Genomic DNA, 23006 nt, shown 5'->3' with positions numbered 1-23006 from the left:
CCCCCGAAGGAAGGAATCGCTTAAATACACGGAGGGGAGAGCAGAAGCTGCCCCGCTCCGCACTGGGGCTTCCTCCCAGGGCTGCAACTCGATGGTGACCGGAGAGGAAAGCAGCCCTAAGCAGCTGGCTCCGCCGCACGTCTCCTCACCACCGCTCCCAGCCCTGCCTGTGTGTCTTCGGTTTACACTGGAGCCCACTGCGTGGTGCTCTCACCACCCACCCCGCCCCCCTGCTCTTCCTTCCCCTGGGGCGCAGCTACCTCTTTGGACGGCTTCCTGAGCACATCTCCCACTCCGCCCCCGCTCCGCAGCCCGTGACTCAGCACTGTGACGATGCACATCAGCAGCGTCTCGCACGTGTGCTCTTTATCTTGCTTCGTCTCTTCTGCAGGGACCCGCTCTGCGAACACGGCAAGTCGGGAGAGATTTGAAACGTGAGTGAAAAGAGATACTGGGATTTGGACATCATGATTCCTGAATGCCACCTCACCAGCGGACAGACAGGAGCCAGAAAGAATAAAAGAAAGGAATCGAGCATCCAAGGCTTTCTTTTTCATCACTGTTTTCATCACTAAAACTTGCTAATTTCTCAAGCCCAGAATTGCCCTTCCCTCTATTAAATCTAAAATATTCCCTATCGTTTTCAGATTTTAAACTACAGTGTCAGCTCTGAACAGGCGCTGACAGGACGCTGAGTGATGAGCATCTCTTCTCTCAGCTCAGGGCCCAGGTTCCTCACCGGGGATGCTGTAGGGCTAAATCCAGCAACATTTTTACAGTTGGTCCTCTGAATGAATCGCTTTAAACTGGAAACTGTCCATTCTTACTGGTTTTTGGAGGAAGAACTTGCTGACCGCCCTGTTCTTTTCTCCAGCTGCAGTGAGAATGCTCTTGCTAAAACACCTATCTCATCATATCACTCCCTCTCAACAACCTGGATCATCCTTTAAGTAAGCTTTGACCCCCTTAGCCTGACATGTAAGACCCTTCATGATCTGGCCCTTTGTTGACCTCTCTGGCTTCGTTTCTTCCGGTTCTCCTTCCTCGTGATCGTTATCTCCCTAAACATGCCGTATTCTACGTCCAGGCCTTCAGGCATGCTGTTCCCTCCAACAGGAATACCGACCCCTCCTCCTTCGCCCAAGAGTCTACTGTTTTTGTTCAGCTGTCACCTCCTGGGTGATACTCTTACTCCAGTACTAGGCTGGGTGCCTATCTTCTATATTCCATCCTTATTCTCAGCACTTAGCATCCTCTCTAGTAATCACCTCTTTGCCCACCTCCCTCTCCCCCTGCCCCGACCCTGCCACTATAGTTTATTATATCTTAGAGTACAACACAGTCCCTGGCAAATAGTGGGCACTCAGTAAATACTGGCTGAATCAATGAAGCAGCTATTTTCTTCCCACATAGCCTTCTTTCCCCCGCTTCATCCCCCTCCTCTCTCCCAGCCATTCCTCTTTGCTACTGGCCTTACTTCTGAGCAGTGAGTCTGCTTTCATCTGCTTCCAATGTCATGTGCACCATCTAAGCCTCTGGGGGGAGCCTGGCACTAACATGCTAACGCTGCGAGGTCCTACCTTCTTTGGGTGCCGGAGAGGAGCAGTTCTCCCCAGTCTCCACCCTACACACGTCAGAGTACAGGAACTCGCTTGCCAAACTCTCACTGGCTTCTGGAGAGAGAAGGAAATTTTATGATGAACAATCTGGCAACATATGGTTAAAATGTTTGAAGTCCCCAACTCACGGCTGATTAAACAATTCTTTACATAAATAACACCCGACAAGCCTGCATATAAATTCAAAGCAGAGATGCAATTTACACTTTCATTTGGTGATCTGTATGGGAAAAAAGCCAGAAATGTCAATTCCTGTAAGCTTACTAGAAATATCGCACTTAAATAGCACCTCTCCAACTTTAAAGACAAACAGCTGAAACTCTTCGACAAATACTACTGAACATAGACTCCAGCAAGATTTATACCAAGTCTGCATGAGAAGCGGGAGCGGAAATCTGAGACCCAGATCAGTTTAGTTCAGAACCCTAAGATGGTTGGCAGTGAATGCCATTTTTAGTGTCAACTTGGAGGCTGGAGTTACATGCCAAGAATGCAGCATTTGGGAGGGAGAAAAAGGCTGCCTGGCTTAGTTACAATTCTAGTTTGTTCCTTGGACTCAGGGCGCCTGGCTACCAGATGAAAAACCAGTAATATTTCACTTACTAGTGTCAAGTATTTTAATTGAGGGAAAAGGCACTTGGGTATCACTCAAGAATATGTATCTCTCTCTCTCAAAAGAGGAAATCTCTTCTGTTTTTTCTATAAATGAAAATCATATAAGCTCACTGTAAAACGTGCACATTGTTTTTTTTTTTTTTAAAAAAAAAGCCCCAGAGACAGCCACTGACGCAGTTTGGGAGTATATTCTTCCATATTTTATAAGACATACATGAGCTTTTTAATTAAAAATAAAAATCTACACAGATCCTATTGTAGTTATTCTTCGGCAATTTCCTACCATATCCTGGGTACTCTTCCATGAAGGTTTATAAAGACGTACCATATCTGCAGGCTTCACCACACCATGGATGAAACACACTCTAATGAAACACTCCCTTACGTTGAGATCGCTTCCAATTTCACACTGCAGTGAACATACTTCCGTACACATCTGTTTCTACATTTTTTTTTTTTAAAGGATAAATTCCTAGGGGTAGATTTACCAAGCCAGAGGGATGCAGACTCCTATGCTTTCAATATACATGGTCAAACTGTTTTATGAAAATGTTGTACTAGTTTAAAATAGGACTTTAGTAAATAAATTCAACGTAGCATCTGGACACTCACACTTAGCACTGACACATCATACCGCCCTTTGAATGAAGTGAAAACTAAGCCCTGTATTCAGTTCACTCTGAGCATTAGGGAGATACCTACACTGCCAAAGTCATCATTTTTAGTTCAGTTGTAATCAGGAAATACTCTTTTAACATTAAAAAAGCTCAGAAGATCCCAAACCCACCTGGAAGAGCGGTTTCATTGGGCAGCCTATCTACTTCCAAGATGAAGTCATCCTTGAAGAAAAGGTAGCCCACTATTGAGAACAGGTAAACCAGGATCAAAGCCAGGACCGCCGTCAAGATGATGGACCGTCCGTTGCGAGTGACGCTTTTAATGACATTAAGCAGAGTCTCTTCTCTGTACACTAAGTCAAAAAGCTTTAAAAACAAATGAAAGGACAACAATGGGACCATTTTAAGAAGCCTCTATATTAGATGGACATCAGTATCCCCTAATGACAACTTTATAATTATTTATAAAGAATTTACCCTTCCGGAAACTCAAAAGCATTACACCCTTAATGTGTTACCCTTGCCTGTCTTAACAGTGAAAACCGAGATTGTAAAAATAAGGAAAAACAAATATAGAAAAGGAGGGTGGGAAACAACAGCAATTTCAAGTTGTTTACATGTAGCTTAGAGGTCTTGGGACTAGAGAAAATACAGGCTGTACCAGTGAGCTGCAGAGGACAAGGGAGGAAAGGGATGAGGGGCCTGGTATTCATTTAGGGATTATTCACTGAGCTTCTATTAAGGGCCAGCCACTCTGGATACGGGGCTGGCTGACCTGCAATGGGCCAGGCCAGGGAGCAGGGACTCTGGAGTGGACAAAGGTTCAAACCTCAGCTCAACCGCTTGCTACCACCAGGACCAGGCACTACCCCCTTCCTCTCGGAGCCTCAGTTTCATCATTTGCAGACTGAAGGAGAAAGACTTATTGTAAAGAATAAATAGACAAGGTATATATAGTGCTTAGCATACAGTCATACTTATGTGCCGAGTAAGCCCACAATCGATAATAATTATCATTACATTCCTGACGAAGAGACTGGGCCAAGGTCACACAGATAGTACACAGCAGGGACGCTGGCGGTGGTAACACGCCAGGAAGCCTAAACCCTTCCCATGGCCCTGGTCGGGGCAGAGACCCCCTGCGGTTCACAGCGGGTTCACCATCTTGGTGCGCCCTCTGTCCAAGGGGCCTGCGCTTTGCAAGAACTTGGCTTCATGAGAAATGGAGGCTCCCTGGAGGTACTTAGAGGTATGGGAGACCAGTAGCTGGTTTTCTAGGAACTACAATCTCAGATATTTGGCTGGAGGGTTGGCGGAGAGCCATGAGAGAAGAGATCCATGGTGTTATTCTGGACCTGGGTGGGGGCTAGCTTTAATATGGCCTCTGTGTGGACATCTGATCCTGTCCTGAAGGTCCTGCTTCCACCGTGGCTTTGGGGAATGACTGTGCACAGCCAAGTGAGTCAGGGGACAAGGGTGTGAATCCTGACTCTGCTTTTAATTTGTTGCAAGCTGTTGATCGGGCCATGAGACCTCTCCGGACCTCAGTTTCTGCATTGGTAAAAATCAGTGGACTGAACTAGCTCATCTCCGAGTCCCTTCCAATTTAGAATTTTACGTCTGAGTTCATTTTCTGCTCAATTAGCCCCTCTGCCTCCATCAGGCCAGTCTGTGTCCTGAGACCAGTGTGAAGGGCACCGGGCAAAGGAGGACACTTAAAAGGAAGCAAGGAAGAGGCGTTTATTCGATATAAGAGTACAAAGGCTAATGTTGCTGTTAATGTTGGTTAAATATTTTCCAGCAACTCACCATGAAGCAGCAAGGAAGAGCAACTTCAGACAACAAATGACACTTGTTTTCTGGGGCTAAGAACTGTAGACATTATACAGCCCCCAAATCACTGAAATGACAAGTAACTTTTTCCTTTTCATTTATCTATCATTTCTGATTTTAAAACAATGGACATATATCACTTGATAATAAGGAAAAACTTTCTTCTAATTAGAAAATTAGACAAGTGCAATGGAGAAAACTTTGAAAACACAAAAAAGCACAAAGAAAAAAACAAAAATCACTAATAACCCCAATATCTATAGACATTTACTCAACAAATTCTTTCCTTCTGACCTTACTACATAATTGAAAAAAGTGTAACGTATGCATACATATTTTTACAAAAATATTATACCGCAAGCTGGCATATAGTCCGCTTGCTTGGTAAAAAGAATCATGAACATTTTCATGTCAAAAAGTCACCTAGTTAAAGTACCTGCCTGGATGATAGCCTGATTGACAAACTCAGAATCTCTGTGAGGGTGTGATCAAAATAGATATTTTTTCAAATCTAAGTAAATAGCTATCATCACAGCTCTGGTTAAAAATAAGCAGTGGGCTTCCCTGGTGGCACAGTGGTTGAGAGTCCGCCTGCCGATGCAGGGGACACGGGTTCGTGCCCCGGTCCGGGAAGATCCCACATGCCGCGGAGCGGCTGGGTCCGTGAGCCATGGCCGCTGAGCCTGCGCGTCCGGAGCCTGTGCTCCACAACGGGAGAGGCCACAACAGTGAGAGGTCCGCGTACCGCAAAAAAAAAAAAAAAAAAAAAAAAAAAAAAAAAAAGCAGTGGTCTGATTTTCTGGATAATACCTTTTCTCTCTTCCTTCTGGTACTTTCACTCATTTTAGATTAAAGATTATTCGAATATGGTCCTGAGGTATTTACAGTCTCTTGAATTTGGGCAATATAGCTGCCACCTGTGTCTATATTTAATAAAAAGAACAATTAGATCTATTTGGATTTCTGAGAGCTTTTTCATTTTATGTCCATGGATCTTTGTTAAGGAAAGTTTTACTTCATTATGTTTTTAAGCTTTGTTTCTGTTATAATTTTTTCTGAGGAAAAATAATAATAAACCTTATGTCAGTTTCAAAAAAAAAAATGATCACCTAGTATTCCAGTGTATGGAAAAACCACAGTCTACTCAATCAATATCTTTTCCTTTTTTAAACAGTCAAGGTGTTTTCAATTATATATCATTACAAGTAATGCTGTGATGAACACCTCTGCATGTGCCTGAATATATACCTGTCCAGTTATTTCTTTTTGGCAAGTTTCCAGAAATGGAACCGTTGGGTCAAACATAACACACAATATTCGCTCCACTGCTTTCCGGAAAGGCTGTACCCATTTATCCTTACCACTGTTAGAGAACGAGGCCCATTTCAGCACACTCTCACTAGAAGTGGGCATGATCATGCTTCTGAACCTTTCCCAGCATTACAGGTACAACACGGGATCACGCTCCTGTTTTAATCACTATGTCACTGTTTGACATTAGAACACTTCCACGTTTACTGACCACGTGAATTTCTCCTTTTCTTACCTGCCTGCTAATGAACTTTGTACACTTTCATCTTGTGATATTAATAGTTTGCTAAGGACACAACTTGAATGCAGGCTTGGGACCGGGTTCAGCCAGTCTCGGGGTGAACTTCAATTAGGCCACAGTCGCCCACTCTGCCTTTCCGCCCTGCTGGTGTAGAGTTTTCATGTGACATGTGGGTTTTCCCTGCTAGAGGTCTCTCTTCAATTCCTTCCTGTCACAGGCTTTCCTCATTTATGGAATAATGTGAACGGTTTCAGTATTTTGTCTGTGGTTCCCAACAGACACGTTAAATACTGCTTTTGACACCAAAAGGAACGCCTCACTTGAAGTCACAGAAAGTGACTTAGAAACCCTGCAGAAGCACCTACGAGAAGCGTCCAACCCCAGTCTCATTTGACCCTGGTCAGTCTTTCTCAAAGTGCACTGAGCCGAGGTAGCATCACCAGCAGCTCGGAGCCCCTCTGATCCTTCTGTGACAGGTGAGGGACGGGAAGGCAGGCATGCAGACTGCAATGTGAAATACCGGTTTCACCGAAGCAGGGACTTTTTCACAGGCTCAAATGAAAGGCAGCTCAGGGCCGTGCTTAAGCACTTAGACCCGGGAGTCAACAGAGCTGCGTCACTGTCGTGGTCTCTGCCCCTGACTTGCGGTGCGACTCCGGGCAGGTGACCTGCCTCACCAGGCTCCACCTGGCCAGTGGTAATTTGCAGAGTTCGTCCGCCTCAAAGGCGGTCGTGAGAGGGGACAGAAAGAGCACACAGGGAACAGTCAGTAAGTGACAGTAACCGTTCTTTTCTACACTGTGAGGCCCGTGAGGGCTGGGACGACACTGCCTCGTCTCACCATGACACCTACCGTGTCTAGTTCTGGCACCGGCTGGCACTGCCAGTGACCAAAAGAAAAGGATTTGATGAACAGAAAAAGAAACAGAGCCAACGGGATATAGATGGTTAGAAAAGTCATTTTCTGCCAGGGCGAGATGGCACTGTCTGAAGGGGACTCCCCTACCTCGTGGGAGAGACCCCTCAGCAGCGGTGGGAGAGACCCCGACTCAACTCTGCCTCCCCACTGAGAGAGGACAGGAATTTGTCAGGTTCCGGACTTGGGCCTCCCAGACTCACAAACAGGAACCCCACCCAGGGGTGTTATTGCATGAGACAAAAAGGCTTAGAAATATACACAGAGCTCTAAAGATCTCTGATAGCGAGAGACCAAAACCGGGCATGTAATGGCCATCACAAGTGTATCCAGAGACCTCTTTGCCTAAAACCTCAAAGTACGGCCAGACCTATTTTAAAATGAGGGAAACGAATCCATATCCATATCCGTCAGTCTGCCAACATCCACCACTAATGGAAGGAGCTAATCCTGGAGGCCTAAATGGTGCATCCTTTATGGTGTATGGCTGGGAGAGGGGAGACGGGATGACAGAGACGGTAATGACAGCCGGCCATCAGCCAGCATTTCTGTGGTGGTGCTGTTCTCAGACCCTGACACGCGAAGTAGCAGAAAATCCCTATGATGGCCCTGCCAGGAAATGGACTGTTCTCCCCATTTCGTAGATGGGGAAACTGAGGCACACAGCAGTTAAGTCACCAGCCTGGAGACCACATGGACGGCAATTCCTGGAAGTGCCTTCCTTGCTCTGCTTTTTACAAGTAGATCCCTAGTCGTTTCTTTTTTTTGGCTGCACCACGCGGATTGCAGGATCTTAGTTCCCCAACCAGGGATCGGACCTGCACCCTTGGCAATGAAAGCGCACAGTCCTAACCATTGGACTGCCAGGGTATTCCCAAGCCCCTCGTCTTAAGTCAACACTTAGGCCTTGATCATTTTTTATCATCAGACACATTCTAATACTTCTTGTATTCCCTTTATGGATGGTTTTGCTCGCAGAAAGGTCAATTTTATGCTTCCTGTCATTTAACATAGGTACAATGAAGTGGTTTTTTATCTACAACCCTACAGGTCAAGATTCCCTGTAATGACAGGAGAATAAGCAGATAGAGGTCTGTCATTTAAAAACCTGCTCAGGAGGAAAATAATGGAAAATCAAGACATTTAACCACTCGGCTCAAACTGGAACACAACTTCTGCTAAAAAGGTCTCCTGGATCAATAAATCTATCAAGCTCATTGCCATGGGTCTTGGGTCTTTGAAAATACCTCCCGCTCTTACTGGCACTACATGTTTTCACTGGAAAATGGATCCCATGAGAACTGTCAGAAGGTGATAGTCGCAAAAACATTCTCCTTGTAAGCGCTGGCTGAGGCCAAGAAATAAGACAGACAAAGGTGGACATGGAGGCAACGTCTCCTGACCCAGATGGCGGGCATCATCTATCATCATGATCACGCACTGTGATCGCGCACCTCCTGGGCTCCTGATAGCTGACCTGCTCCCTGGGTAGCTTTCCTCTCCAGATGCCCCAAACGCTGCGTACAGGGCGGGCTACAACCTCGTAGACCAGGCACACCAGTCACCATGAAAAAGAGGGGTCCGTGAGGGGAGGAAGGACAGAGGATGCTCTCCTAGTTGCCCACATGTAAAATCTTTCAACACCAGCAACTCACCAGCAAACTGTAGAAGAATTCATGGACGAAGAGCCCCATGGCGCAGATCAGCAGATACAGCAAATGATAAAGGAACTCAACATCCAGAACCATGGCTCGGTAGCCTCTGGTGAATGTTCCACAGTTGCCCACAAAGCTCATCAGAAAGATGATTTTATTGCAGACCTGACAACAATGAGAGCAACAGTCAGATAAGCACATGCCGAACTCGAGACTCTTCACAAGAGCCGAGGGCAGTTTGCCCCCAGGCGTCTCTCGGCGCCTGTGCCCAAACAAAAGCTTCCTTTTGCACCCAGGGCCCACCGAACGCGCCGAGACCTGTTCTGCGGATCAAAGTCATTTCATTACTTTGCTTTTCAGGCATATTGCAAGTTAATGTGACAGTCAAATAACTTCATGGGCAACCCTAATCAAGTGGCATTTGTAAGTGACAAAAACAAAATTAACACATACTGAAATTATGATTTTCAAGATGAGATATGAATCATTTCTAACATCCTTCCATGAGTTAGTCAAACACAGAAGTCACCTCAATCCACGAACCCTGTGATCAGCATGATTAAAAGTGTTTTCTAACTTTCTGTTACATTCTAGGCATTAGAGGGTTGCAATTTAATGAGAAGCAGCCAGTTCTTGTCATCCATTGCTCCTAATTTTACAGGGAAAATGAGAATTCTCTTGGGGTGCGCAGGAGAAAGTAAGGGACTTCAGGATGAGTTCTATTCCCCTGCCCCCCTTTCTGGGAATAACTTCTTTTTTTTTTTTTGGTGATGAAAGTTAAATTTATTATGGTATTCATTTTGTAATTCATATACATATCAAATCAAAATATCGTACACCTAAAACTAATACAATATTATATGTCAATTACATCAATAAAAAGTTAAAAAACAATATACGAAAAGTATGTAACCTTATTAATAAGCAAAGAAATGTGATTTTCCCCATTTCTTCCTTTTCATAAACTCATAAACTCATATTTCATAAACTCATATTTCATTGAAATAGTCATATATACATGGTAAAAGTAATAGCATTTTTTCCCAATAGCATAAAAGAGTATAAAGAATAAAGGAAGTCTCCCTCCCAACCTATACTATCAGATCCCCCCAACTCTCCAAGAAGACTAGTCTGATCCCTCAGAAGGAGCCACACTGGGACCTCGTAAAGTACCAACGCTTGGCCCTTCTTGGGTTGGGAATAACTTCTGTTTTTCCTCTGGGGATCCATCCCTTCCCATGTATCGGTCCTTGAGGTCTGGGTGGGGCTCCATCCTGGCCAGTCGGAATTATGGCAATCCCCTGGCAACGACTGGTTCACGGATAGGCACGTGACCAAATGGAGTCAATGACACCCACTGAGATCCTTCCTGGGACCGCAGCGTAAGACAACTTTGTTCTTTACCCCTGACCCTGGACCTGACAGAAAGTGACCTCTGAGGCTGCTGGCATCCATCCTGCATTACCATGGAGCCCAAGGGTACCACCAGCGCAGAACCAAAAGAGAGGAACTGAGCCCTGACGCTACTGTCCAGCCTCCTGAATGCAGCTACACCTGAAGCCAGGCGCTAGGATTCTCAGTCACATTTTCTCCTTTGCTTATATGAGCGTGGATTAGGTTTTCTGACCCCTGCAACTGAAGGTTGACCTACTGTATAACAGAGTCCCACCTTTGAGAGAAACCCCATGCCTGAAGTCTGACTATAGCAACATGCTGCTAGAAAAACCTGAATCAGGAGAAAGGTGGAGAGAATGCGCTTCAGCTGCACTTGGTAAAACCACCTCCTGCTACCTGAGCTAGCTTGGCCACAGGTGCTGGGGAAGCGGTGCCAGTTAATCTGGTGGGTCAGTGCAAGCGAGCTTCGCGGCAATCAGATAAGGGGGGAAGCCAACACCCACGGAGAAGGTTCGGCTTTCTCAGGCTAACCTTTCAATCCACCAGGTCTTTTTCCTCTAATATTCTAACTTTTGCCAGTGTAGGATCTTTTTTAGGGTGAGAAAGCATCATTCATTCTGAAAGAACTGTGTTGCTGGGGTTTCAGAGAGGAAAAAAGAAGGCCACGCTCTGCTCGACATTCCAGGCCCTCACACAAGCCCAGGCACCTGCGGTATTAACAGAGAAGTCCACTTCACCTGAGCCCACTCTCCCCTTTAACTTCTGCCCCCATTTTCTCTGTCGCTTCACCAGCAACTGTTTCCTATTCATGGTCTTAGTCTGCTGTCCCCACTTCCTACGGACCCCACTTTGGTTAGTGTCGGATGTGGCTTTTGGTCCCAGCTCTCTACTGCAGCGGCTCTCCCCACGTCCCCAGGGATTCTCCAGGGCACACACGGCCGTCTTGCCCTGTCCACTCCTAGCACCCAACCCCAGCTCCTGCAGCACCCTTCTCACCACCGTCCCTGCACGTGGCTGCCAGGATACCACCCCGGGCTGCTTCCCCAGCTCTTAGATCTCCAACATTCCTTCGCTGTGTGTCCACAGCCGCTATTCCTTCTCCCATTGCTGCATATGACATTCCTCTTTTGTTATCCCCTCTGAGTAATCGTTTACTGTTTCAGCTTCCCCCCCATGCCCCTGAGCTAATGGTATTATGAATGGTCATTAATTATCCAAATGGAGTCTTTCCCCCAACTGACTTATGTTAAAGAGAAAACTATGGAATGACCAAAGGCCAGAGAAACAAAAGAATTAACTAGCAGAAGACAATCCCTGAAATACTGAGTGTTTTTTCCTTTTATTTATTTGTTTCTCCGGTATTTCTTTCTTAAAAAGCTTCCTCTCACTGCAGGTGAAGCCTGTATTTCCTGCTTCAATGCTGATGTGACTCTGTCACTCTGGTCATGGCCGATTTCCAAACATGAGGCCCAACATTAATAGCCTGTCTTGTTACCTCGAGCCCAGTGAGCCAACAGTTTTCGTCTATTTTCACCCTGAAAACCAGGTCTTGCATGACTTCATTTTAGCTGGAGGCATCATTCTTCTCCCAGCCTCCCGTGACTAAAAATTTGGAGTTATACTTGCCTCCTTCATCACCCAGTCAAGACAGTGATACCTTCTTTGCCTGGAGAAAAGGACCCAGACCAAGCCCTGCACTAATTTCAGGCTTAAGGTTCAGACCCAACGCCCACCACATGTCACTGTTCCCTCCGAAGCTCTGACATCTGTACCTTCCTTCTTCTCCGTTATGACCAAGACGCAGGCTCGTCACACGTAATTGAAAGCCCTGCTAGAGGCCCTAAGTGGTCCCCCAACCCCCTGCACAAATCCGTGTACATTCATGCCACTACCAAGGGAATTTTCTCAACCACTGAATTGCTCAAAAACCCTGAATCATTTCCCACTATTGGGAATAGAATTTCCCAACCTGTACTCTATACAACACTAATTCCAAGCGATACTTCACAAAAAATGTGGGCAAATAAGTTCGGGAAACACAAATACCTGGTGTCCCTTTCTTACAGATTCATAACCCATATCAGCATATTAAAGTCTCAGAAATGCTGCCGTGGAAAACCTTTCATGTTGCTTAACCCAGCATTTCGCACATGGATTTGACCAAGGAACGCTCTTTTCACCTAAGATTCATCAACTTAGAACACGCTGCCCTGGAGGATGAAGCCCCAGTGCGTCTTCCTGAAATGCAGGGCCCAGGTTCCCTGTACAGGATCAGGCCCTACATGTCAGTACGTGAGCCACAGAGGAGGCGAAGCGCAACGGGTGGCCATCTCCTGAGCAGGCCCGGGCTCCCCTCGCTGCTGTGGCCTGTGGGGAAGATGCTCTGCTCAACCCCTGCTTCCTGGCCCCACTGTCTCCATTCTTTAAGACAAAACTTCAGCCCTGTCCCCGTTCTCCCCTAGCGCCCTTGCTGCCTCTGTCATCTGAACAGCCACTGGGGGACATTTATGATTGCCCTCAATTACTGGATTCACCTTTTTTGCAGTATCACTTCCATTTCTGAACAGTGACCTCAGCTTCCTTATACACTCAGGGCAGAAACCTCTGGAAGGCAGTTTTAGATCCCCACATGTCCCAATTCGTTCCTTTTTTTCACCAGGAAACCTCTCCAATTTATGGCTTTATATCAGCTGTGTCCATTTCCTAGGAATTCCGCAGATGGAGCTGGCACCTGCCCATCCACAGCGGTGAAAGAGCATTTCCAAATGTCACTACTGACTTTGAGGTAACTCTCCTTGATTCTCTTCTTACCTCTCCACCTGCTCCATCTCTGTCAACAGTTCCTCTTGCTTCTCTGCGGTCCTCACCAGAAGTGGGTGCTGTGTTATTCCATCATTTGACTTAACTGGCTAAAATCTCTCGTCCTAGCACACCTTTGACCTGATTGGCAAAACTAACCCAGATCTCAACTTCTCTCCCTTTGTCTGCCTAATTCTGAGAGGACTATTCCCTGAAAATGAGACTGTCGGTGCCCAGAGAGTACGTTAAGAGGTTCACCGTCTTGTGACAAGGGGAAGAGGGAGACGGCCACCTGCAGCTCTCCTTTGCTTCTGCTATTTTAACAGTTGACCCAGATAATATTTTTCTGCACCAGAAGCACAGGCCAAGATTCTGGGGAGGATGGAAGGCATTCCTACTTGTATGTAAACAAAAAACTGGCGATGAAGGTATTCATACTTACGTTGAAAGCTCCCAGAAGAAACAACGTGGGTTGTAACCCGACCGAAAATATCAACCGGAGAATTGTGGAAGCGATTAAGGCCCGGATGCCGTGGGGCTTGGGGAGGGCAATGACAATGGCCAGAGATATGAGCATGGCTGTCCACAGCAGCCCTGACCAGTGTGGCTCCAGGGTTCCTGGAAAGACAAGGCAGGGCTCTCAGAGATCAGAGCTTTCACCGGGTACAGGGGACAGACCAAAACAGGTTTAACGTCATTTTCTTCAACCACCTCTCTGGCCTTGTATGTCCCAACCTTCACATCCAGTTCTCTACCCCAGACGTAACCAATCACATCCATGTTTTCTTACCTGCAAGCCTTCTACTGATATACGTGTTCCTTCTACCTGGGAAATTCTCTCCCTTTCCCATTCATGTTAAGTCTTAGCTTAGACGTCACCTCTTCTAGGAAGTCTCCTCCTCACAAAACATGCCAGGTGCTCCTTCCTTCTCTGATTCTTGTACCCCTGGTCATCCCTATGGGACACTGTTCTCTAGCGGTCACTGCCCCCTCCCTAAACCCCATCCCCACCAGACTCCAAATTCCCCAAGGGAAGCACTGGGCACCCAGTAGGCACCCATCAAATGAGTTTGTTCCATGAGCAAAACTCATACATGTGTCACACTTCACTCTTAGGGGAGGCAAGCTGGAAGAATAAACTTCTAATTTCTATTAAAAGCATGCTAAGGAAAAGTGCAGGTCCCCTGCCTGCATCAAATTTCTTCAAGGCAAGGAGGAAAGCAACTTCCGTATCATTAGCATCATCCTACAATTAGATTATCCTTGTAGTCAAAGAGCTTATACCAGTTTTTGTCATCTCTTGCTATTGCAAGTTCTATTTAGAGTGTCCCACGAGACGGCTTGGTTATGTAACATGAGCCAACAGGGCTAAAAATAAGGTTCTGCAAAACACTCATTTAAAAAAAAAAAAACACCCCTATTTCAAATGCTGTCACGTTTTGACTTTCCTTCAGATGTAAACAAGTAGCACTACATGATTAAGGCCACTTATATAAAGGAGTTTCAATTCTCCAGAACTGCTGGGATTGAAGCACCGCCAGGGAAAGAGACATCCCGGCAGGTTCCAGCTCTTCCACGAGCCTGCTGGCTGCCCTAGTTCATTTCGTCCACACCTGCTGAGACTCACTTTCTCTCTGAAAACTGTCCCCCTAACCCCAGCCACCTACCTCTTGCCTTTGGATATCCTTCAAAGGTAAACCTGATTAGGAATGGGCACCAAGAGGCAGAAGCTTCTCAGAAATTCAGGAAGAAGTGCATATTGGGGCCTAGGTGTCCCTTGCTGTGCATTTAACAACTGTTAGATATTGTGTTAAGCCATTTACGCTGATTATCATTTATTTAACCCTCTTGATCACCCTATGAGGTTGCTGTTATCATCTCCATTTTACTCCAGAGGAAATGGAATCTTGGGTTACGTATCTTGCCTAAGGTGACACAGCATATACCAGGAGTATATACGCCCCTGAAGGAATGGGCCTTAACTATCATTAAAAAAAAAAAAAAATCCATCCACTTTAAGTACACACTTTGATGACCTCTGGCAGTGTATACAGTCATATGACCTCATGTAACCGCCAACACAATCAAGATATAAACAACTTTATCGCCCTAAGAGGTTTCCTTGTGCCCTTTGCAACTGATGCCTTCCCCCATCTCCAATGCCAGGCAAATATGGACCTGCTTTCTACCACTGTAGCTTTGCATTTTCCAGAATTTCATGAAATGAGAAAAATGATCATATTTGTAGGTAGTCTTTTTAATTCTTTCACTTAACAGAATTTTTAAGATCCATTCAGGTCATTGTGTATATTAATAGTTTGTTCTCTCTATTGCCGAGTAGTATTCCGTAATATGAATACAGCACCACTGATTCATCCACTTCACAATTAATGGATATGTGGGTTGTTTCCAGTTTGGAGTTGCTACAAATAACGCCACTGGAAACAACCAAGTACAAATCTTGGGGTAGGTGTATGTTCTCACTTCTCTTGGACAAAAACATGGAAGTAGATTTTGGGACCCTAAGTACATGCTTAACTTTAGAACACCTAACCATACTGTTTTCCAAACTGACGGTACCATTTTCCCTTCCCATCAGCAATATATGGGAGTTCCACTTGCTCCACATCGTCACCAATACTTGGTATCATCAGTTTTTCTAATTTTAGCCATTCTAGTAGGTTTCTAGTAACATGTCATGGTGGTTTTCATTTGCATTTCTCTAATAACTACTGATGTTGAATATCTTTTTATGTGCTTCTTGGCCATTCATATGTCCTTTTTTGTGTGAAGTAACTGATCAAATCTTCTTCCCACTGTTTTAACTGGGTAATCTTTTTATCGTTGAGTTGTAAGAGTTCTTTATATATTCTGGATATAAGCCTTTTGTCTGATGTATGATTTGTAAGTATTTTCTCCCAGCCTGTGGCTTGCCTTTCATTTTCTTAAGCACTTGATTATCATAAACTGCTCTTAAGAGCTCAGTGTAATAAATGTGACCAGTACAACACATGTACTCAAATCCTGAAGGGGACAATATAAAAACCTGCTGTCTTCCCACTATAAAAACAGAGGTGATAATTAATGCTAGATTCCAAATAAACAATTATAGAAAGACTTCTTTGAGACAACTGGAGAAACATGAATATGGACAGGCTATGACATGATTTACTGTTAGTTTTGTTAGATATGATAATGGTATGGTGATTATACACATTTTAAAATATTCTTAGAAGTTAGAGATGCACAGTGAAATATCTATGGGCAAAATGACAAGATGTCAAGACTTCTTTAAAATCTTGCAGAAAATACAGTAGGAGTATAAATGAAACAAAATTGGCAAAATGTTGGTAATTGTTAAAGCTGGGCTTATGGGTATATGGCAGTTTATTATACTGTTCTTTCTACTTGTGTATATATTTGAAAATTTCAACAGTAAGAAAGTTTAAAAAGTAGTACTTTATGTGCTTTAATCATCATGCCATGTTTACAAATTCAGTATGAAACCTGAAGATGCCCAATTTTCATGCTGTTCCAAGACGCTGTGACTCATCAGTTCTGAAATAAAGGGGGAAAATGATACTTCTAAAAAGGAGCTTTTAAGGCCACAGTGTCCTTGGCAGCCACAAGCCTTGGAAGTCACAGAGCCACATCGGCACACAGAGCAAGGTCATTACACACCTGAAAGAGAGACATTTTGGAAATCCTGGTTTCAGAATTCAATGAGCACAAATATTGCTCTCAAATAAATACTTTCAGGTAACCAATCAGATTTTGTTTCTAGACTGGGCTAACACAACCCTCCTCTTGAAGATGGTCAACAGTGACTATAGAAGATGCCCCCGACACATCTTCCAAAAGAAAAAAGTAAATCCTTCTGAGTGAGTGGATGTGTTTGAGGTGATCTCAGTCACTGCATAATGGAAAGGGCTTCCTTAGGTCCGATCGACCTTGTTCTCTCCAAGGACATCTAATTACGTTTTCTGTTGAGTCTATCTGCATGAAGTTCTAAAGCCAATGCTGCCAAAAAAGAAAGCCTGGACTTCTACAGATCAGCCAGGGGTGATGTCACCTTGAGTGCCACCACTGTAAAGATGGAAGGATCTTTAAGAATCATTGCATCCAGTAGTTCTTGAACTTGGATGGGCAAGAAACAGGATGCTCCAGAGATCCTGACTAGGTCAGCAACTATCTTCTCCTGACCTCTACAGGAATTTCTAAATCCACACCTAAGTTTCACAACTACTGGCTCAATTTAAGCACCTCTTAAAAGAGAGGATAAGGAGAACTAATTGAAGTGGCTCGCCCAGAGTCACGTGGCAGGTGAGTGGCAGAGCCAGGCCTAGACACGAAGTCTGGACTTTGTAAATCTAGCTGTTCCACTGGATGAGGGCTTATCATTGAAGAGGAGAGAGGTGTCAATGAACTGTCCCCAGCACTGGCCTCAAAACTGCCACAAGTGACCAGTGAAGAAAATGGCCAAGATACATTAAAAAAAAAAAAAAATCAATTTTAAATATTTTTAAAGAAGTGGAGGGTAAAACGAAAACACATCCAAAGTAATAGTTGAAGAATCTGCTATGACGTGCACAACAGTTCCCCAGAGGTGCAAAGAGGCCTGGGCTCTGTCCCCTCCACCTAAGCCCTGGGTTGACCACTTTGCGCTCTTACCTCTGCTGACTGGCATCCTGGTGAAGGCAGACATTCCCCCCAGGGGCAACACCCTGCAGCCCTGTGGACCTGCCCAACGTTGCAGCCAAGGACACTTACGATTCCTGATATTGCATTTTAAAGGAAAATGCCCCTTGGGCTGGTGTTTAAGTACGGCTTTTGGGGGGAAAAACATCACTTAAATGGAGCCTTCAACATAGCTTCAGGCCAAACAGAAAAGCTAACGCCTCAAATGAGTAAGTTAGACACATCACAGAACATATGACCACTTTCAAATCTGACCTTAAACTTACTTCCATTACGTTTATGACATCTGCATTATTAAATCCAGAGCTGAGCCTGGAATTTACCTCTGCACTGTTTCTGTTTTTTTTTGGTCTTACTTTTGGGCTCTTCATCCCATTATGTTTCACACAAGGTGGCTCCTGGCAGGTTGTGACATACATATGGGAGGTGATCTGCCAAAAAGCTCTGATGAGAAATTGAGCTGAAAAGCAGGCCTCCCAGGAGGCTGTAGCAGGTGTCAGGAAAGTAGGCCGTAGATGTTTAATAGAAGAGGAGCTTCCGCCAACCCCCAGAACCCCACACGCGTAAATGTCTCCAGAGAGCTGTTACGCAAACCGAGGAGCCCCAAACAGAAAAATGCCCCTCCTGAACGGCTTGCCTTTTCTCAGCAAAATGTGCAGAACGTGCATACAGATGACTGGAAGGAGACAGTGGTGGGGGAAATCCATCAAGACCATGGACAGCACGTTTCGTTATGTGAATAAGGGCATGTAGCTCTTAATAGACTGAAGTGCCAAGGATGTGCCGTCTGCAGTCACTCAAGCCCTGCCTCACCCTACCCCTTGTCAAAAAAAAAAAAAAAAAAAATTCCAGAGATGCCCTACAAATTCTTTAGTCTGAAATCAATTTCACAAGTATGGCATGGGAAAAAACATCTACCGGACTGAGCATCAAAGTATCTACGTGCTAGGGTTAGCGCGGTGCTAACTGGCTGTGTGACTTTGGCTCAATCTCTCAGCTTCTCTGACAGTTTCCCAACATATAAAACAAGGAGGCTGACTAAGATGAACCCTTCCGGTTTTAATACTGTAAATAGCTTCTTCTCTTTCTTTCCTGGTAAATAAATACGGACATACAATTTGTATTATTTCAAGTTAGATTTAAAAATAAACCCGTGGTAAAAGCTACACTCTCATTTTGTCTGAAAATGGGTAACTGGGATCCCATAACTTGCACCAGTACTTCCAGGGATCACGTTTAAGATGCTAGTCACAGCCTTCCTGCTGCCTCTGGAATTTTCCTTGAAATTAAAGATATGGATGGTACCTCCTCGGACTCCTTTAAATGGGTAGAAAAAGGCCACAAGCAGATTCATCAGGACAGCCAGGTTGAATGAAATGCTGCTCCAGAAAGACATGTTGCGGGCACACCAATACAGAACGGGCTGGGCTGTGGAAACAAGGACAGAGCCCTGTGAGGTTCAAGACTGCAAGCCAGAACGCTGGGAATCCACACGGCCCTCCCGCTCCGCCCCTACAAGTCCACTTTTGTTCCCAGTTTTTACCACAACAGTAAAAACGATTGTTTGTTTTGAAGGTGACTCATAGGCTCAGAACGACACCAGATTGGTTTGTTTCTGTTTGGAGTACTTACTGGAACAGAAGATGTATTTGGGGGCTAAGGAGGAGAAGAAAGGGGAAAAGTTGGAGCATCTAAAAACCCTGCATGCCCCTGTCAACACCATCAGTTATGGAATCTTGGGGGTTATCCAGGGTTCATGCGCCGAGTCCTCAGTTCCCCCTGGGGTGCTGGGACCGGATGAGATACCTGAAGAGACCCGAAAATTCAATGAGACTTTGAGAAGTGGGGGGCGCTGGTTGGGGGGGGACACACAGCATTCAGAGTTGGCCCAGCTGGGCCCCAGGCTAGGAACAATGTTACCTCTTCCACACTCTTCCCTTGCTCGAAATTCTTCACCAACTCACTGGTGACTAAAAGCAAGATAATGTTCCCTTTCCTAACACCAGGTCACCTGCCAACTAGGAGTGGGAGTTCTGCCTGGACGGTCAGCAGTGGAGCTCCCATTTGCAAAGGCTACAGTAGAGAAAGGATGTGGAACCAAAGCCCTCACAAAGGGCGAGAGACCCTGTAGGCAGTGCTGCCATCTTAATCCATCGTTACCGACAGGTGATACCACGCCGGCTGCATCTCAGCATTAGGAGCACAAGCCGGTGACCACACTGTGCGCACTGGTGCATCCTTTTCCTCTGAACTCTTCAGTGGTGCCTTACACTTGGGATGGTGGCAGGAATAACTTCCACCCCCAGGCCAGAGGCAAAGTTTCCAAAGGACAGTCTCATTCAACATTATTCTCCTCCAAAGAAAAGTGTGGAGTATGTGAAAATGGATCTCTAGCGTGCTATTTCTCTCTCCCAGTGAAGTCATCATTTAACTTTAGGACAGCAGCCAGGGACAAATCCAATGACTCTCGAATGATGCCTATAGCAGTAGCCAAGCCTCTGGAAACTTCTATCCAAAATAAAGTTATGGCATAATTAAACAGAGCCCTGGATAATTGAATAACTGCTCATCTCATGTTTGCACTTGGTAACAGGCCACGTTTCCAAACTGTAGCGTTTTACAGCTATAAGCATCATCTAGTTTAAAAGATCTCATTTTATAGATGAGGGAAACTGAGGCCCAGCAGAGGATGGAAGGCATGGAGATCTCATTCCCCAGCTCAGAGACCTGCTGGGCTCAGTGACAGGGACAAAGTTAAGCGGCTCATGTCACCATTCAATGGAGGAGCCGACCAGGAGTCAGTCCCACCTATAGTTAATGAATGACTTTTTCATAAGTTAATTGCCAAAGCAAATTTAAGATGAGAAATCACCCGCTCTGTAGACAATGGCTATTGGTGTTTCTTCTGGGACTGAAGCCCATTTCTGATCTGAATATGAAAACTCCAGAGAGCACAGAAGAGACACATGGCAAGGATGGCAAAGGGCTGAAAACTGTTGAAGCTGAGTGAGGGTTTCACGGGAATTTACAAAATCCTCCCCACATCAGTGTATGTGTAACAGGCTCATGAGAAGTTAAAAGACAAAAAGGCAGGAAATGGCAGGGCTCAGTGATGGGTAAGGCAGAATTCCCTTCAGAGCAGCTCTCAATACTAAGTGTGAGAGTAGCTGCTGTACGATGGTCTCCAACTACGGCAGACAACTAACAAATCTTACTTTTATAAAACTAACACTGTGCTTAAATTGTGGTGTCACTCCGAATATGAACAAACATTCCGTCCTTCAAGTCAAGTGGGTATCCACGCAGGTGCAAGAAGACAGGGTACCATGATCCCAGATGGGCAGGGCGATTTAAATAACTGCACCTGGGGCATCTCTTGGTAACCCTCCTCTCTAGCTTGTTTGTTTTTAAGGAACTGGGGCTTGCTTGAGGACTTGGACTCCATGTGCATATAGCAAGAGAATTTCCCACTCTACTCTGATGTGTGTAATAACTATGAGGGTAAACCCCACGTAATACCACATAACAAAGTGTCAGCATATGCAACTCTGCCTCAATTTCCTCTCACTATCTTCTAGTTTTCTTAGCCCAGAGTTTTCTCGTCACTGGCGCCAGGATCTTCAGGAGAAGATGTCAGAGAGGCACAGCGGACAGAGGATGTGAATGCACAGAATGGGTGTGTGTGGGGGTGTGTGTGTGTATGTGTGTGTTTTGAGGAGAGCAGGGAAGAGGGTTTCAAGAGAGCACAGGACCTGAGTATCTTCATACTTGCAGAAGAAAAGATGAAGCAATCCGAGTCTCAGACAGACCTTACTGTGTACCTGAGCCCTAGCTACAGATTTCTCCAAAGCACAGGTGATTCTCTGTGATACTTTCGGGAAAAGGAAGAGGAGCTTTATGAATAAGCCAGAGAAATCTTTCCTGCAGACTTATTAGAAGAGAAATAAGCTACATAGAGAAGAAAATATATTTCATTTTAATTGCACTTCTGAGTACATTTCTCCCCTTCCTAAATATGCAAATCATGTTTAATTCCGTTATTACTTTCAGTTTTTCTCTTACCAGCAGAAAGCTATGAAGCCAATTAAAATCTCTCAGTTGACAGCCATAGCTGTGTTTAAGCTTCACTGAAACAAAAACTGTTTTTGAAACAAAGACAGACTTAGTAAGAGAAGGTATTAGCTACAATGCAACATAAATCTTGGAATGATGAGATGGCCATTATGCAATCAATCAAACAATCAGGTAGTCTTAATTCCCCACTTTATAGGTGAGGGCCTAGAAGAAGTTAAGTCATCTGCCCAGAGCCACAGAGTCAGGGGGTGACAGAAGGAGCATGGAATTCAGATCTCCCACCTCTTGGGGCTGAGGTCTTCCTATTATGCCAGGCTGACGACAACATCTCAGGGATGACAAGGTATCTCACCTCATCATACAAGGTGAAAAACCTTTCTTTCAGTTCATAAGCCCCACTGGAGAGCCTATTTTATATACCTATTTGATAACACAGTTCTGAGAGAATGAATGCATCTGACCAGTCTTAGTACTTAGTAGACCCATACATTTGGTAAGGGTGAAATCACCATTTTAATAACTATTTTGGAGGTTTGGATACACGAATTCAGGATCATCTCCTCAGGTTGGAATTATGGACTATTTCAGTGAAGAGCAAAATCGACAAATAAGAGGAAGGTGCCTTCTGTTTCATGGAATAGCTGAAAACACAAGACTACACGACGGATGGGGTCTTTGTCTACCTTTCTGGGTGTCTTTTTTATCCTACTGCCCAAGCATGGTGCTGTGTGGACATTCAACACTACTCACGATGCTCCAGTGGGAGGAGCTTGGATCAAGCTCACAGCGGCCACGAGGACACACAGAGAGTGGGGCAGCTTGTCCCCTAGGTCTTCTGAGGGCCACACCAAGGAGGACACGCCCGCTGTTCTGCTAAAGGTGGTCCAGACACCAAGCATGGGGCTGGGTGAGGAATGGGTTGGCTCAGCAAAACATATGATAATGCTTTAAAGTGCCGGATGATGAGGTGCCCCTTAGAGACCAGGGAGGATGGAGTGGGGGTGAGGTGAGAACAGCGCCTCCCGGCCAGCCTGCTTGCACAAGCCCCTCTGACACCAACCGAGTCTGGGGAGGCAGGGAGCAAAGCAGTGCAGTGGAAGCAGTAGAGGAGGCTAGTCTGTGCCGGCCCAGGCTGGTAGGGGCGGAAGAGGACAAAAGCGTCCAGAAACTGACCTCTAGCCCAGCTTCCCCTCACCACAGCAGGAGCCCCAGTGATCACAACTGCAGCTGGAA

General features: G+C 45.3%; 1 protein-coding gene across 3 annotated transcripts in view; it reads right to left on the bottom strand.

The window, feature by feature from the left end:
* The window catches only part of ITPR1 (inositol 1,4,5-trisphosphate receptor type 1), a 321687-nt gene that overhangs the window by 29749 nt on the left and 268932 nt on the right, over nucleotides 1–23006 (bottom strand). For all 3 annotated transcript variants that reach the window (XM_029244000.1, XM_029243998.1, XM_029243999.1), the window contains 6 exons: nucleotides 19005–19127; nucleotides 13444–13619; nucleotides 8808–8972; nucleotides 3022–3217; nucleotides 1581–1673; nucleotides 261–400 (listed from right to left, as the gene is read on the bottom strand). In XM_029244000.1, the coding sequence (XP_029099833.1) occupies nucleotides 261–400; nucleotides 1581–1673; nucleotides 3022–3217; nucleotides 8808–8972; nucleotides 13444–13619; nucleotides 19005–19127 (893 nt within the window). The remainder of the gene's footprint in view (nucleotides 1–260; nucleotides 401–1580; nucleotides 1674–3021; nucleotides 3218–8807; nucleotides 8973–13443; nucleotides 13620–19004; nucleotides 19128–23006) is intronic.

Source organism: Monodon monoceros, unplaced genomic scaffold, assembly GCF_005190385.1.
Source record: "Monodon monoceros isolate NGI ecotype Baffin Bay Population unplaced genomic scaffold, NGI_Narwhal_1 Super_Scaffold_3, whole genome shotgun sequence".
Classification (NCBI taxonomy): domain Eukaryota; kingdom Metazoa; phylum Chordata; class Mammalia; order Artiodactyla; family Monodontidae; genus Monodon; species Monodon monoceros.
This window is presented reverse-complemented; position numbering and strand designations above follow the sequence as displayed.